This window comes from Echiichthys vipera, assembly GCF_963691815.1.
Source record: "Echiichthys vipera genome assembly, chromosome: 9".
Classification (NCBI taxonomy): Eukaryota; Metazoa; Chordata; class Actinopteri; order Perciformes; family Trachinidae; genus Echiichthys; species Echiichthys vipera.
In genome coordinates, this window is record NC_139834.1 from 22,026,175 (window position 1) to 22,043,797 (window position 17,623).

Genomic DNA, 17,623 nt, shown 5'->3' on the forward strand with positions numbered 1-17,623 from the left:
AAGTGCACATTTAAAGTTATCATTAGCACTAGCAAAAAAACTAAAACAAACTTGCAACAGGAGTGGGGGGAGTCATGTGGGGCAACCTTAGAGAAGTCGACACCATTTCTCAATACCAAGTATTTTTAAGTTCGGACTTGAGGGTTTAGTAATTCAGACTTGGCAAGTTCGACTCTGGAGTCGAGACTCCGGAGGACGCAGTACGGCTGTTAATGTGAAATGCATTCTGGGATACTTGGCTGGCCACACAAGTCACCTCCGATGCAGCCTTTACAAAATGGGCGTAGCAAGTCACATCTGGGCATTTGGGCTGTACTTGGTGAGATGCGAACTATTGAATTGGAACAGTACTTGGGCTGCGTCTGAAGACGAAGTCCCCAAGAACACAAGTACAGACAAGAACGCAGACTCAGAAACGGCTCAGGTCCCTCGCTGTCAGTGCAAACTTTGCGCATTGTCACTGCTGTAGTTTGTCAGCACCCTACTGGCCTGGTGCCCCAGTTGCTTGCCTTGCCTGCTGGCAAGTGGCATCTCTGAACGGACAGTATCTGAACTCTAACTTTTGTCCTAACAGGATTCAGGTGCATGTGTTGGAAAGTTACCCATTTGGGGACTGGATGATTGCAGGTCTAAACTCACTGAAGCAGATGATGCCTTCAGGACAGATATCTTTCCATAACCAACTTCTGCTCATTGTGTTTTCCATAATCACATAATCATGTTTTGCTTTTTATAACCATCAATTTTATTGCAATAAAATCTTAACGAGTAAGTCCCGGTGAAACGATAATTACAGTTCACACAGTCTTCTAAATACAGTATTACTCACATTGCATTACACTCAGGTAAAATAGCTCTTTAATTTGATCAGGAAATCATTCCATCGTGGAGGGAGGTGTGTCCTTCATAGTAAGCCCTTGAAGACAACAATGTCAACAACTGCGCACCATTCTTGGACCTTGCAACACATTCAGGATGACTAATTCTGGAGCGTGTCCTAGAGTCCATACTCCCAGATGGGTCACGTTGTGTTGATGGTTGGACTGACACAGTTATAAGACTTCTGCGGCAAGAAGGGTGTGTAAAGAAAACTGAAGACATGACGAAATGATTGAATCACAGAAAAACTTTGACCTGGTGCCAGGGTGGGATTACAGCATTGGTGTGCACAGGCACTCCTTCAGGCAAAGCTTAATTTTCCATTAGATGTGCTTGTTAATTCTTTGAGAGGTTTCTGAACAAACCACAAGCATATAGTTTATGACCGAATGAAACCTAAATTAATAATGTTAACCTTTATATAAATGTTCTCTTTTTCAGAGTGATAAAGATCAACCTGGAGGAGTTCCCTTATTACCCATCTATGAAGAGGTGTGGTCCTCACAAGTACAGATGAGGCACACACACACATCGCACACACACACACACACACACACACAGAGATAGACTGGTAACGTGCACTTGAGGACAAGTTTTCAAACTGAGTCAGCAGCTGCATTTTTGAATGACTCAACCAGTCTACCACAGAGCCCTTTCGTTTCTCAGAGCCCTGCCCTCAACTCTCCCTCCCTCACAGACACACACACACACACACACACATGCACACACTGGCAACATTTACGCGGAGCCTTACCTCACCACAGCATCACTTCCTCCCACTGTACTAGGATACGGTTGCAAATAGTCGATAGAAAATATAAAAATATTTTCCAAAGAGGTAATTCAACTCAGTAGCCAATTGTATTGAGGTTAGGTTAAGTATTTATTACTTTATTGAATCAGTTGAATCTATTTTTGCTCACGGTATCTTTCATGTCACTTTTTAGCTTGAAGTTCTATTTTTCCCAATAATGATATTGACTGTTGACATGCTGTGGCGAGGGATATGGTGAATTATCTGCACAGCTGATAATCCTATGATCCTCCAAGTCATTTACTGTGCTGCGTGAATCAGTCACTTTGCCAGGAAGAGACTCCTACGTCTGCTTTGACTTTTTCCTCCGACTCTACCTGCAGTAAAATATCTGCTGCCTGGGGGGCTATTATAATGTTACAGTGTGTTATTCTCCCTTACAAGACCGGCATCTATGAACAAGGAAGTGGAGGAGGAAAGCAAGGAGGGGAGTGGTAAACTGTAAAACACGGTGCAGTCTGTCTCTGTCGGTGACTCAACAGGAAATGATGGAGCGGGAGTAAGTAAGGTGAGCGAAGAAAAAGGGAGTAGGGTGGGAGTGAGCGGAGAGATAGAGTGAGGGAAAAAAAGGAAGATTGACTTTGTCATGCCTCAGGACTCTGAGCTATGTTGTGGGGTAAGGCACATCATACCACGGTCTTCTGAGTAAATTTGTAGGCCGTGAAAACACAGATGGCCTCGTCATCCCCCCCCCCCCCTCCTGCTGCTCTGCACAATGGAGTCATGACTCCATTGTGCAGAGCACGTACACATGATAAATAATCAGCAGTCGAAAAAAGATTATTACTAAACTTGACTGTTTTCCGTTGACCCTGGCCTGTGGTGATTAAAAGAAAAGGACTTTAACCCCAGAACAAGAACAGCAAATATTGACCGTGTCTTCCTGCTGCATCACAATGTCCTGATGAGCAGCCGTGTGTTAGTGTCAACTAATATTGACTTAGAGAGTTGCTACTAAGTAGCCAAAATAATACGTCAAAAAAAAGTCAAACAGTTTCCCCATAGAAAGACACTTTGTATTGAAGTGAAAAGCCTTTTTCTCCCTTTTTCATCCTCACTCACTTCAACAGAAACTCTTAATGAAGTGGAGATCAACTTCACAGGGCTGCGGAAGACCTCCCTCTGGGCCTGCAGACCCTCTGCCCACAGTGAAGCCCAAAATCAAGGGCAGGGAAGCTGCTGGACCTCCAGTGTTGCATCCTGGGCAAAGAATCGCTCTTTTCATGCTTGAGCCTGCCATTCATTGAAGCTGTCACCATGAAATCAGATGTCACAGGGTTTAAATCACTTTATTCCTCGCCACTTCCTCTGACTTCTTTGCCCGCTGACTCTGTTTTGTTTCTCTCTGTTGGGAAAAAAAAGTATTTTTGCTTTCTTGTCTTTTATGGGGATACCACCACTACACATAAAGTTGTGTCTTTGAATTTTATCCACCTCTAACCCAGTCATTTGCTTGGAGTAACATTTCATTCACAGGACACACAAGCCACCTATCATGCTATTTGTGTAATTTGTATTTGAATTTAGCATCGGAAAAGATTTCACAGAAGGTATTTTCTCTTTGGCATTCTTTCCTGAGCTACGACGATCAAAGGCAGCACAAACATCATTCTTCAGCCTGTCCTCCTCTTCTTCCCTGTGGCTGTTGGTTCTCTAATAACTGAGCTGTCCCCTCACGGGATGAGGTCAAAGGCTGTAGTGCGAAGCCCACTCAGACATTTGAGCAGCCCGATTCCTTCCGGACGCCTCCAACTTGTCAGACCCAACCGCAGATCCATTAAATTAAAAATGATTAAAGCGAAGGGTGTGTTTTTCAAATCACACTCTGCAGACAGCAGTGATAAAGTCTGAACTGAATCATAACTTTTCTAAACCTATTTATTCCCTGATTTTTAAAATAGTATAGACCATTTTCCTCTAGTAGTCAGTCTACTTTTGAAATAAAGACATCAAACATGACTGTTCCATGTCAGGCTGAAGGAAGTGGTGGGTGGCAACAAAAAAGGTGCAGTTGGAAACTGAAACTGGATTTACACATTTACTGTAACGCCAGTCCAGGGTTTGATGACGATGTTGCTTGTTTAGGCTCTGGTGCCCTATTATAGAGTTTACTCATTGACTCAAGGACTCTTCATTTAAAGGTCTCATATAGTAAAAATATATTCCATGTCTGTTTTGATTATAAAGCATCACAAGGTGCTATATAAATACTGTAAAGGTATCAAAATGCTCAATCTACAGAGAAATGCACACAGCCTGCATTCAGATACTGTGCCTTTAAACGAGCCGTCAGGACTTCTGTATGGTTGTGATGTCACAACTGTACTATATATAAGTAGAGAGTGTGGCTGCAATGTGACTACAGTCATTTTCTGGCTGCAGTGACGGTGCAGAGAAGCTGAGACAGCAGATGCAAAACACCCACCAATCAGAGCTATGATTTGGAATATTGGTAAATATTATAAATGTTGTTTATATGTCGATTATGGTCCTGTAGTCCAATCTACACAATAAGAATAGCAAAAAGAACCAAAAAAATCCATTCAGTCTATCCGCCGTAGGCCTGCATAGAAATTGACCAAAGCTAGCCATCCGTCCCCGAAGGATCCCATCCATTGGCTCGCACCCTCTGTCCAATCTCCTCGTCTCCTCCCACTACCCCTCTGTAAACTCTGAGCGGCTAGTGATTAGCTTAGCAGCTCAGCTACCACAGCTTCTATTACCAGGGAGAAGAAAAAGACCGATTCCAGCAAGCGGCCTTTACTCGCCCCAACGGTGAAGGTTAGAGAAAACGTAAGTCGACCAAGGAAAAGGCCGAAACCAAGAGGAAATGTGAGCAACATAAGAACCAATGGAAAGTCAACCTCCGGGATTCCTTTGACTGTTAGAGAAGGCTACGCCAGGATTTGGGACTGAAAACAAATGATTAGACAGCAGACTTTTTGTTGAACAGGTAATTTTTGCATTTTATTGTGGGAGATGTTACATAAATAACCTCCATTAGTCTGTGCCAAAACTGGCTTATGACTGTGAACCTCCCCCCCGGTCTGATAAACGGCTGTCAACATATGTAAGCATACGTTAGCCATTTACTGTATTTTTAGTTGGCCAGCTTCTTGCTCTGCCAGAGGGGGCAAGTCATTAGGAGGGCGATACAAGCTCGGGGAAGGAATCGTGGAAGACTGGGTGGAGGGGTTTGGTTGGGGCCGGGCGGGGCAGGATGCTTTTTTTCAAATCTGTCCCAGAGGCTCAACTGATTTTCAGGATGTAGACCATAGCTTTAAAAAGGCAGGCGCTGAAACGGAGCGTTTCAGACAGAAACAGGTGTATTCAGACAGCCAGACAGTATGAGAACAATGTGTTTTTGAACATTAAAGCGTGTAAACATGTACAAGTAAAAACACAAGTATTAACTTGAAAATTAGCACAATGTTTCCCCTTTAATGGACGCAAATTTTAACTTAACTCATTACACATGTATTTTAAACGTTTACATCCAATAAATGTAACTGTGATACAAGTATTTTCATTTGTTACAACCTCTAACACTGATTCACAAGAACAAGGACAAAATGAATGTGAAACTCAAACATGAGACAGGTCGACCATGACTTTGAAACAGCAGAAGGCTTGTCTATCTGCAGTCTGTAACAGGGCTCTAATTACTATTACATGTTTGTACACAGCTGGTTCCTCTATAAGAGAATTCCCTGTGTCACCATGTCAGCACATCGACCTACACAAATGCATTTACCATAGAACACTTACATTAACACCTACTTACCTCATTTCCTATTCCAGCATGAGACGCTGTTAAATGAGCAGTGGGTAGACATTTATTTTCAGAGATATTTCTCATTTCAGGCTTAATGTGCTTTTCACAGATCTGCTCAACCAATCCAGCTTAACATTTCAGGAATTATAATCTCTGTTTGTAATTAACCTTTACTCACTTTTGATTCCTGATGGGTTTTTTTTTTGTCTTTAATTAAATTCAGCTCATAACAAAATTGTCAAAAGACGGCCTTGATTTCAGTCCAACTTTGTTGGTCCATCTTTAATTTTCAGCAGCAGCAAATCCTTGAACAAGAAAAACAGGAGAAGGAGGGGGTTACAGATGTGGGAGGTGGGCTTCTGACTGCACTGACAGCTGTGAGGGACGGAGGTCTCTCAGAGCAGGAAATGACTTGACCTCCCCTGTGGGCGACTGGCCCACCCGACAACAACCCCCACAGCTTTTGAGCATCCCGGGACGCCACAAGTGCCCACAGGGAGCAACGGCAGAGTAGGAAATCAGGCTGATGGTCGCATTACCTCAACAAAACAGAATAAATCACACACTTAAGAATTAAAAGGGCAGCAGTTGGGGCTTAATGTCACACTGGAACCAGGTGCCAGTCACTTCATTGCACAACAGGAAGTTGATCAAACAGCAGTACCTGGTTTAAAGTATGAGTATTCCTTTAAGCAAACAAATTACGTTGGTGGAAGAGGGACAGTCGATGATTGCAGCACATCACATGTGGTGTATTTATTTTGTGGGTTCATGTACGTGTATGACACTCCTTAATCCATATATGACCCTATAAGGATTTTATTACAACAGTGGAAACATTTAAGAATAGGACAGGAGGAGAGGGGGATCACAGGGCAATTTGGCATCTCTTTTACACTTTTATGAGGTGGTTATTTTATTCAGCACTTTACAATATTTAATGTCTATTTGCCTGAGGATTTATTTGGATTGTTACCACAGTAAAAAAGATCATTCGGCGTCTGGAGAAAGACTGTAGGCACAGTGTGGTCTGGACTCTGTGGTAAAAACAAGAATGGCCTGAACTCCACTTCCCTGTTATTTTCTAGTAAATGGCCTCCTGTATTGTCCTTCTGCCTCTCTCGGCGTGGGTGAAGACAAACACAGACAGTGAACTCCTATGTGACATCCATGCTTCAAAACAAGTCCTACTCCACCATAACTGGGCTGCCAATATTGTACTTGTTCGTGTCTATCAGTCAGATATTGTACTTAAGCCAAAAGCCGCCCACACACTCTGACTCCCACACATCGGACCAAAATTGTTTACTGCCTTATGAAGGGCAATTTCCCACACACTCATTACACAAAGAAAATACAACGATTATTAATATTATTGATATTGTAATTCTGGATATCTCCGGGCATTCTTATTTGAACTACAGTTACTTCATGTGTTAGGGAACATTGTTTGAAAAACTAGAAATCATCGGATTTATGAACATTAACACAGATTATCTTGGAATAAATTTAGTGCTAAGAGTGCTCAATCGTGTTGCGTTTTTATATTTTTGCTGAAACAGTTAAGTTTATCATTGATTTCTATAATCTTTATATTACTGGGATCGAGGACACACACGATGACAGCTGGAGGGAGTTTCTGTGTCAGTACGGGTTTATTTGACCCATATTTTGAACTGAAAATCCACCAGGCAGACAATTTCTTCCCTGGTTTACAGGGGTTGAGGACCTATTCTGATCCTTTACCTTAACTACCTCCATCACTAGTCAAAATCCTAGATGTAGCCTAAATAAAGTAGAGAAACAGTGAAATTATGCAGAATGACCGTGTTGTTGGCTTATACAGCATTTTCAATGTTAAATTCCAGTATAAAAGCAGTCCAGCAATGGATATATTCTGGTTTTCTGATAATGAAATAAATGTAGTACATAATCATTGATCAGTCCAGTTTAAATTTCAATCTGCAAAGTAACTAGCCTGTTTTCTGTAGTTGTCTGTTCTAGGCCTATGTAGTGGATGAAATACATAAAATAGTGATATAAATGTGATAGATAGGCTATAACTCTGAGAATAAGTGGAACTAATGTGAATATTTAAGTAAAGTAGACCAGCCAAAATATATACACACACACACACACACACACACACACACAAATGTATTTTTTTCCCACCACTGCTTTTTCTAAGCCATATACCATTTTTCCTAATGGTGTTTAGTTTTTCCTAATGGTTTTTTTTATTTTTATCTTTTAGGTTTTTCCCCCCTTTAGGACTTGGGTGGAGTTACAGTGCCGTGATCGGGGAGCTGGATGCATTTATAAGTAGATGTGGAAACCCGCGTCACGCTGACAAAACGCGTCCCACCTCCCAGTGATGTTGACAGAGGAGGGATGTCGCACATGGTTCACTCTTGACTGGGACACTGGCTCCTCATAGATATTCGGACATTGGACAGGGACAGGTCGACCGGACCGATCAGGCTTTACGTGATGGACAAGTAGTCCGTTTTCATGGTAAGACTTCTTTCCGTTTAACTTTAAAAGATTACGTTGGGGTTTAGATAAGAGTGAGTTATTTGATAACAAAAACTCCGCTTTAAATCCACTCAGACTGAGCAACCAGCGCTTATTTAAACTCATAATCTAAAGTTACTAGTTCAACTGGGTGTTATTCCTCTAGAGAGAAGCGTTAGACGCGGCCGTGGCTTCAAAGTTACCGTAACGTTTGTTATTTCTTAGTAAAGACACGTCGGTTGAACTGTGTTGGCTGGTTCAGCTCGTCTATCTGGAGTTATGTGTCTGTGGGCAGCGGGGCAAGCTGCTCCATGGACCCGCTGCACGGTTCCTTGATGCCCGCCGAGTGAAGTCCCATCGAGGCGGGATGGGTGAGCCTGGACGGCCCGGCTCAGCCCCGGTCCGCCGCTAGTGGGCGCTGAAGTGAGGGCCAAAATAGTGGAGTTTGGTCTAATTTAATATAAGTATAGGCAATGGCATTATTTGCGTTCATTCTACTGTCATTGTTTTATCTATCCATCTATCCATCCATCTATCTACCTATCTATCTATCTATCTATCTATCTATCTATCTATCTATCTATCTATCTATCTATATATATATAGCTTTCTATCTATATATCTATCTTTCTATCTATTTATTTATCTATCTATATATCTTTATCTATCTATCTATCTATCTATCTATCTATATATATAGCTTTCTATCTATATATCTATCTTTCTATCTATCTTTCTATCTATATATCTATCTATCTATATATCTATCTTTCTTTCTATTTATTTATCTATATATCTATCTATCTATCTATCTATTTATTTACTTATCTAGCTTTCTATCTATCTATCTATCTATCTTTCTAGGTATGTTACATGTAGTAGGGTACTATATCTATACATGTATCTATACATCTACAGAATATCTATCTACTTAGTTATCTGTAGACTATCTATATCTGTAGACTATCTATATCCTTAGACTATCTTTATTTGTGAAATCAACATGTAACTTATGGATATCTATTGATCCATATAAAGAAATATGTAGGCTATTTGAATTTGTCACAGCGTGATTTAAGGTACAGCCTAGGATTTGATAGCCTCGTTAGTTAAATAACTATAAACTGTAGGTACAGTCATAGCCTATAAACTGAGACAAATGTTGAACATTGTTAATTGTTAACTATTAATTTTAGATCTAAATAGCTGCTTCACTAGATTAATGTATGTATGAATGATTAATGATGTAAATGGGATTTATTTGACGTAAAGCATAACTGAGTCGAAATGAAAGTCCTCAGCTGTAACTCCCTAACTCATAAAGTGCAAAAGTTCCTACGGTCTCACATCCACACCTGCAGGCTGTGACAAAAGAGAGTCAGCTCAGCTCTAGGTATTTTTTGTCTATTCTCCCATCAACACATATTGCATCAGCCTCAAACCAAATATGGCTCTTAACAATGTGAAGAGTGTTGAAACTAATCATATCCTAACAAAATGCATGGCTGTCATTTATTGTGTAAACTACAGTATAGGAGCTCATGAATGAAATGGGCCAGTCCCAGAGACTAACGGTTCACCAGATTAAAATACTAAAACTAATCAAAATAAGAGTAAAACCAGGAATTAGAAAATACATATGAAGTAGAAAAATGAAAAGATTATATATGTTATAGTTGCTAGGATTTATATTGGTCATGTCAGTGTGTTGCATAGCCTTTATTTGCCAGGTGGCCTGCGCAAGTTTTTCAGCATAAAAAAAATCTAAAAAATGAATTGAAATATTGAATTCCCACACACGGTTTCACAGCACTAAGTTATACGAGATACAATACTTTTTGTTAATGGACATAGAATATGAATACTAAAATATGCCATTATCAGGTGAAGTGAATGGTTCAATGAAATGCATCTATCAGGCCTCGTCCTGTCATATCTGCATCACAGGCCTTATACATCTGACCCATTAAGAACCAATACATGTAGAGGAGACAGTCTGCAACAGGTCTGGTTTGTTAGTAGACTACCAAACAATACTATACTTACTATAACACTTTGTGAAAGCCCCCTGTCACATATTTCCTTTAATGAAACCAAACAGTCTATTTCGATTATTTGGTTTAAGCAACTTTCATCTAGTCTGCAAATACTGGCGTTGAAAAAATGTAAGTCGCACACCACTGCATTACATATATTACATATTTTTTAGTACTGTGGCCTGTTTATGTTGTGGTGGAAACATTTACAATGAGGGCATTTGGTAAGATTTCTGCCCAGCCTGCCAAGCTGTCAGTGTTCCCCGGGCCAGCAGAATTAGCAGCAAGTTGTAATCAGTTGATGTAAAGCACATCATTTAAGCCAGCACCATAATTAAATCATCTGTGAAGGTCCAGTCAATGAATGACCTATTGCCTTAAAAAAAAGTGAGGCAAGGACAGCCAAGGACAACACAACAAGGCTCCTGCATGGGATAAACAAACTGTTTTGGAGCCTCTTGCTGTGGGTTCTCCTTTCAACGGTGCCAGGACGCATAATCCTGCTGCAGGGGGTTTGTGGCACAGGCTCATACCTTGGCCGTGAGTGCTTGTCTCCATGGCGTATCTTCAGTCCTAACCTCATGGGAGAGTTCACTTGTATTTTCAGGCTTGCTTCACTGCGCACCAAAGTGACACAAAGCCCCATTCATGCCTGAGAGTGGCTCCATTCATGGACACTGAGTACTTGCCGGTAGAATTCATAATTGTTCAGCGACTTCCATCTCCGAGGATCACTGGCGGAAATGACGCCACAGTTGGTTGTTTTAAGGATGACATAAATATTCAAATAAGCGCATGGGTCACTGTTTTGTTTGTGGTGGGTTTTGTGTTGCATTATGCATGCTCTGCATTGTTTGCCTCCCACGCCGACTCTCAGCCTATTAGTAACCTGAAACAAAGCTGGACTTTGAAGAATAAGATTGCAGTGGGATAGTAAAATTGAGACCATGTGTGTCCCCCCCGGCGTGGGTTACTAATTAGTGGTTTGCTCCATGGTTCAATTCTGTAGACAGAGATTTCAATTTCTTGTGTTTTTTTTCCCATTCTGTGACATTTTTACTTTTAAATGTAGCTGTGTACCGCCTGTGATTACAGGCTTGAGAACTATTTTATTATATAAGCATGAAGCATCTCTCAGTTGTTATTATAAAAAAAACAGTTCAATTCACATAATATATGTTGTTTCAAAAGCCAGACGAGGCACATTCAAGTTTGAACAATTATTTCAAGTTAAAGTTGCTTTTACTTAGATATGTTGCATTGCTATTTGAGTGTCAGAGCTGCAGGGTAACGGAGCAGCATCCCTGCTGGAAGTTTAGAGGGAATGAGTACTTTGCTTGTGGTGAAAGACTGCTGACACAGGGGCTTCACTCACACTTTTAAACCCCTTCAGTTGTCAGATGGTGTGTTTAACATAACCTTTGCCTTCCACCTTGTGAGTGAAGCCAAGGAAGCAAGGCTAATGTGTCACCTCTCACATAGAAGCAGGATAACTAGGGATGCACTTTTTATATCAGTATACAATATATTACTGCATGATAAGTAGAATCAGTTAATAATGGAATTTCAGCGGATAATAACGTCTGATGATTTGGGGCATTGCTGCCGTCTAGAGATGGCACTTAAAACCTCAACTCGGATTCAGGATTTGCATATTTTAATGCTTTTGCCCACACATCAATCCAGATAAATGAAAAAATAAGAAATGTGTCAGGAGAGATCATGAAGCCACAGACTTATACAACCAACAAACAATATCAAAAACAGAAAAAAAAGATGTGAAAACACAAACAAAAATGACAACAAAAAGCATGTAAAATGAGCAGAAAAAAACCGTCAATAAACAACAATCCTATAAAAACAAAGAATTGCATAAAAACAATACAGGGAGAAAGAAGAAGAGAAAAATATATACAGTAGATATACATGTCAAGAAATAATTAGACACCGTGAATGCAATGTGATGCTAATTTCCTTTTAAAATTAGGTACTGAGCATCAGTATCAATCACAAAAAATTCCATATTGGTGCATCTGTAAGGATGACCATCATCTGACCCAGAACACGTGTGTTCATCTCTGCGTAAAAGTGATTTTACCTGGTATTTATGTCATATCAGGAGGCACGAAGCAGAATGGCAAGCATCTGAAACTAGCGATGTGGAGGCATTTGTGCATAAGCATATAAATTAAACAACGCAATGACACCCTTCTTTTACTTATAAGCTTTTTTAAATTGATGAATACAAAACGCAACTTTTTGCATTACTCTGGAGAAAATGACATATTTCATGCATTTCTTTTTCTTTTTTTTGGCCACGAGTCTCTATAACACTTTCATACAGACATGTGTTGATATTATTAATACGTGCATTTCAGTGGTGGAGTTTGTCATGCAGCACAATTAGCCCCTGTTGTAAGGGCAGATACTGCAGGGTTTCATGGTCACAGAGAGGAAGGAGGGCGAGTGGTGCTGCTGCCCTCCCACATTTGACCCAGAGGTTGCGCAATAGCCTGCTCATCAGACAAATGGCTTTAAGCTGGAACCACAAAGAGATACACATAATGGCAGCTGCCAGAGCAGACTGAAGTAATTCACTGGGCTTTTGTTGTGACTGTTGTTTGATGCTCAACTAAAGTAGTGCAGAGTTCCAGTCTTTTACCGTACTTTGTAAATACTCAAGACAAATTCAACATGAAAAATCTCTCTCACAAAAGGCCTTTTATTTACTCAGCCTTGTTTCCTTGCAGGCTGCTCTTTTTCAGAGAGTAATGTCCGTAATAATCGTTTTTTATTAATTATATAAATGATTTATCTATAGGTGACATATGTGTTTGTGTTTTGAGCCTTTAAGTATTTCTTCTAGAGTATCTGTCCTGACCTTTGTCCTGCCTTGAAGGAAGCATGCAGCTGGTTGTGCTGCAGCTGGATGGGGTTGTGCTCCAGATGTGCGCTGTTTACATGCCCTGTTTATGGCCATTTCACACTGACGAAGGTGTGACTGGAACAAATAAAAGGAGTGATGTAATACAAAAGCCAAATGTCGAAGACTTTTGTGAACGTGCTCATTTGTTGCTAACACTGGGTTTTCTGTTTGTCTCCAAAATCTTTCTGCTCAATAGAATGAAGCCAGCCGTGATGGGTTTTATGGAGCTGACTCGTGTTCAAACACCAAACCGACCTTCAAGCTTTTTAAGAACCCAATTTCTGCCACAACATGGCCGGGCCTCAGAATAACAACTGGGGACAACATGACATGAACAGGTACGCAAATACAACTTTTATATGGAAACAAACAAAATGTTAACGTGGATTAGTTATTATTGCATAATGTGGCAAACACTGCTTTAACTTTCAACATACAATATCATGTATTGTTTTCACCTCATGTGTGTGAGTGTGTCATCGTGGCCCTGGAGACACCTTTTGTAGCAGGAACTACCACAGAGGCAGTTTTGATTATTTGGTCAGGTGTTTATATTTCTGTCTGTCTGTCACTCTGAAGCCAAGTTTGCATCACGGCATGTGTGATCACATCGCGAGATGGTCTCTAGTTTATTTTTCATGTTGAATGCGTAAACAGAAAGAAAAATCAGGAATGAAAACGAGCTCAGCGCTTTACGTCTGCATTTAAGACATTTTACACATTATACACTAAACATTCACTTACATTCACTTTACATTATTCCCAACCCTTTAAATGTTTCCATATGCATGATCAGAATTTCATTTAAATACCTCTAAATCAAGAATTTACTCTTACAATTTGTACAACACACAATACAACACCTTCTACCCTTCTATCCTTGACATTGGATAAGGAAAGGGATCCCTCATACAGAGCGGACGGACAAGCAGTAGATGTTTGTTGTATATACAGAGTAGACAGTATTAGTGACAGTAAAAAAAGGTATGCAGGTAAAAGTAAATTAGTAAATAAAGAAAACATCTATGTGAAGAATACAGCTCAGAGAAGCAACCTGCAGTGCTGTTACATAATGTAAATAGATAAAAGAGAACAGAACATATGTTCTGTTTAAGCATATGTCATGCTTGTTATTTCACATGTACAATGACTTACTCATGACAGGTTATGCGCAGGAATGATTTACACACATGCACAAACTCTGTATGGATTTCTCAACCTCTCTTGCTTTTGCAGAGAGTGCTTTGGCCTGAGCACTGACATGGAACAAAACCTGACGGAGCTTCAACAGCAACAAATCCCCAAGGAATTGAACTGTGAGTCCTTCATATATTATTATTTTCACATATGAGTTATTATAAAATATTTTGACTAAAAATGAAACTACAGAGCGAAAACTGTATACGGCTAACACCAGTTCAATTGGATGTATGTGACAGCTGTGACGATTTGAAAGGCTTTGTGAATTTGGCAGAATCTCTCTTGATATTTCTAATAAATATTATAATATTAACCTGTAAATTCTGATAATGGGATTTGGAAATGAATTGCTAGAAGCACCTGTTTTAATTGGTTTCAGAATTAGAACTGTTCAATCTTGAGATAGAAAGGAACTTGTGTTCAAACACACAGTTCACATGATTATGAGTTATCCGTGAAATTAAATTCAAATAAACAAAACACAGATAACATTTTATAGCAATTTTATAACACTTTTATAGGACTTGTCAAACCATTTAAGTGCTTTACATTACATTTGAAAAAATGGCCCCCAATCGTGCGACATCCAAAAATGTCAGAAATATTTGTGGCCATTTTTCAAAACTTTGTAAAGCACTTAAATGGTTTCACAAGTGCTATAAAAGTTTTGCTGTATGAAATCAGACGTTTTCTTAATGTTGTCATTTTTTTTATTTAGTTTAACTTATACAATTCTGCAAGTATAAATCTATATCCTGACGTCCGCCTTGGCTTGAGAAACCAGAGGTGAAACCCGGCTTGACTAATAAAACAGGGTGTCGACAGCGTTACAGTCATCACCCGACTGAGCTGTGTAGCAGAGAGAGGGGAGCGCGGGGTGAAGGAGGAGGGGGAAGCTATTGCTCCCTGGTCACCAGCTGTTCCTGCAGTCTGGGGCACGTCGGATGTTTCCACAGAGAAGGTTATGGGAAGCTCCGTTAAGATTACGGCTTGCCCCACAGATAATGGCGATTCCCGTGTTAATCAGGGTGTTGTGGCTGATGTTTGACGAACAGGGTGATAGGTTAAGCGGTTGTTTTCAACATGTTTTTGCTCCTGTTTCCTTTACAATTCCTCTAAGCAAAACAGGAGTTTTTTTCTGAATGATCAGCCCACTCCCCCTGGTATTTTCTCCCTCCTACACCATCACTACACGCTAGTTAAAAGGTTTTTTTTTTCTCATCGGAAGTTGTTTTCCATGTTTCTTCCTCTGAGAATTGTTTCTGTAGTGAAGGAATCAACAGTGATAGCAAAACCTTGTAGAGCGAAGCAGCGGGCTTCTTGGTGTGCAGTTCAATTGTGGATTTAATGAAGCCAGTTTTTTTAATACGTGGTTGTTTTTCCCCATTCCCAGGCAACATCTCCCAGACTCCTTTCTACTCTGATACGTACCGCCTCGTGTCTGATAACATATTACAGTCCCATGAGGGAGACCAGGTGGTCCCTTCCTCCCAGAGACGGACAGTGTTTGGGGGCCACCAGAGAGAAGCCAAACCCTTGCCGCCTCTGCCTGACCCTGAGGAGCTCATGTCTGATGAGGCAGCCGATAGTGAGGTGGAATTTTTTACCAGTGACCGACGATGCCTTTTGCCCAAAAGCTGCCCCAAAGTCATATGCAGGGGCGTGAACAGAGACTTTGGCCAAGTGAATTATGCCTACCAAGAGGCCGGTGGTGCTGGGACTAGCGCTGTGGCTTTCTCTTGGCCGGGCAGAGAGGACAGACCAACAGGTAGAGGAAGCGGGTCTTGGGCACTAGCTCTCCAGAGGGAGGACCACCAGGTGTCATCGGTCGGGGATAATCTGTGTAGCAAACAACCAGACCAATCATCCAGACTCCGGTTTCCCTGTTCAGGCCCCGCTTCCCACCCTCTCCACAGCAGCAGCGCCACAATCTGCCCCACTAGCAAGCCACTTATCCCTCCCCGCATCCCCATCCCGCCAAAACCTCCCGCTCTCTTCAGGACTGTGAGCGCCAGCGAGGAAGACAAGCCTCCCAAAATTCCACCAAGGGTCCCCTTAGTCCCACCCTGCCCACCGCGTACCCCAAGCCCCAAAAGCCTTCCGATTTATATCAACGGCGTGATGCCTGCCACACAGAGTTTTGCTGCTAACCCAAAATATGTGAGTAAGGCATTACAGAGACAGCAGAGTGAAAGGCCGCCACCGGCGGCTCAGTTTTCTCCCTGCATCGTTCCCATTTTGAAGGACGGCCGACAAGCCAGCGCCACGCACTACATCCTCCTGCCGCCGGGGCGACCGGCGTACTCTGACAGGCGAGAAAGACTCCTGAGCGAGCCGGCCAGGACGGGACACAGCAGCGCTTGGCAGAACAGATAGAAAAGCCCTCGCTTATGAAACTTGATGAGTACAAAACTGTGACTGACATCATTAATAAGGATGTGATTCACCATCTACACGCTACATTCACACGTCTTATGTCATATTTTCAATGACTAATGTATTTCAAGATCACTTATGTCACACAACACTGTGAGGTTACTGCGTCTGTTTATAACAGGAACATTTACCGGTCAGTATTTTAGCAACACGGAAAACATCATAACATTCCAGTATTTTCACTAATGGTGGAGAAATATTTATATAACCATTTTCAATTTTGCTTTACTCAGATACTGCAGTTTTCTCACAAGGGGAAATGTCTTATCTCTCATTAATTCTTAAGTGTGGCAGCCATATGCTCATATCACTAATGCTATACTTCTTACAAGAGAGCGAGTAATTACTGTATCTACAAGCTGGGCTTGTGCCAAACCGTGTATACCATGTGTGTGTGTTTTTTCTTTGGACAATGCTGCTTTGAAATCTTAAGTATGATGTATTGATAGATTTAATGTTTTGCTGAATCATTCTCACTTCAAGATTTATGGTAAATTCAACAATGAACAATGTGGACGATGTTAACGACACAACACACAGCCAAAAGAGGATTTGAGCTACCAAACACTTCACCTCATCATTATTTCACACACACACACCCTCAAACTGATTGACATGTCTTTAATACATATGAAGTACACATGTCAACAAGCCATTTTATTAAATGTTTTTGTTTTCTGATGCTGTTATTTTTTTCTTTTAAGTGACAGGCGCATACATCGGCCGGCCAATATTATCGGCCACTATTTGCGCGATTGGCATCGGCCAATAAGGGCTGCTGCATTTGGCAATAGTTTTTTCCCGGCATTATTTACAGACAGGCGTCCGCAGGCAGCTCCGTGTTGTTCGGTAAATGTTACTTTTTTTTTTTAAATTGAGACTCGTAACATTTGTAATCAATGTGTTATTTTTATGATCTAAATTGAGGGGCAAATATCGGCTCAAGAAAATTGGTGGTCCGAAATCGGTCATTGGCAAAGGCTCTAAGGCCCTAAAAATTTCACAACGGTCGATCCCTAGTTTTTTCATCAGTGTTTATATAC

General features: G+C 41.0%; 1 protein-coding gene across 1 annotated transcript; it reads left to right on the forward strand.

The window, feature by feature from the left end:
* Positions 1-1,107: 1,107 nt before the first annotated feature.
* On the forward strand, positions 1,108-16,607 carry errfi1b (ERBB receptor feedback inhibitor 1b; the record flags this gene model as incomplete). Its single annotated transcript, XM_083920558.1, has 4 exons — positions 1,108-1,145; positions 1,321-1,386; positions 14,181-14,260; positions 15,538-16,607. 4 exons carry the CDS (start codon positions 1,108-1,110, stop codon positions 16,518-16,520), a joined length of 1,167 nt encoding a protein of 388 aa, XP_083776684.1. The 3' UTR covers positions 16,521-16,607.
* Positions 16,608-17,623: the final 1,016 nt, after the last annotated feature.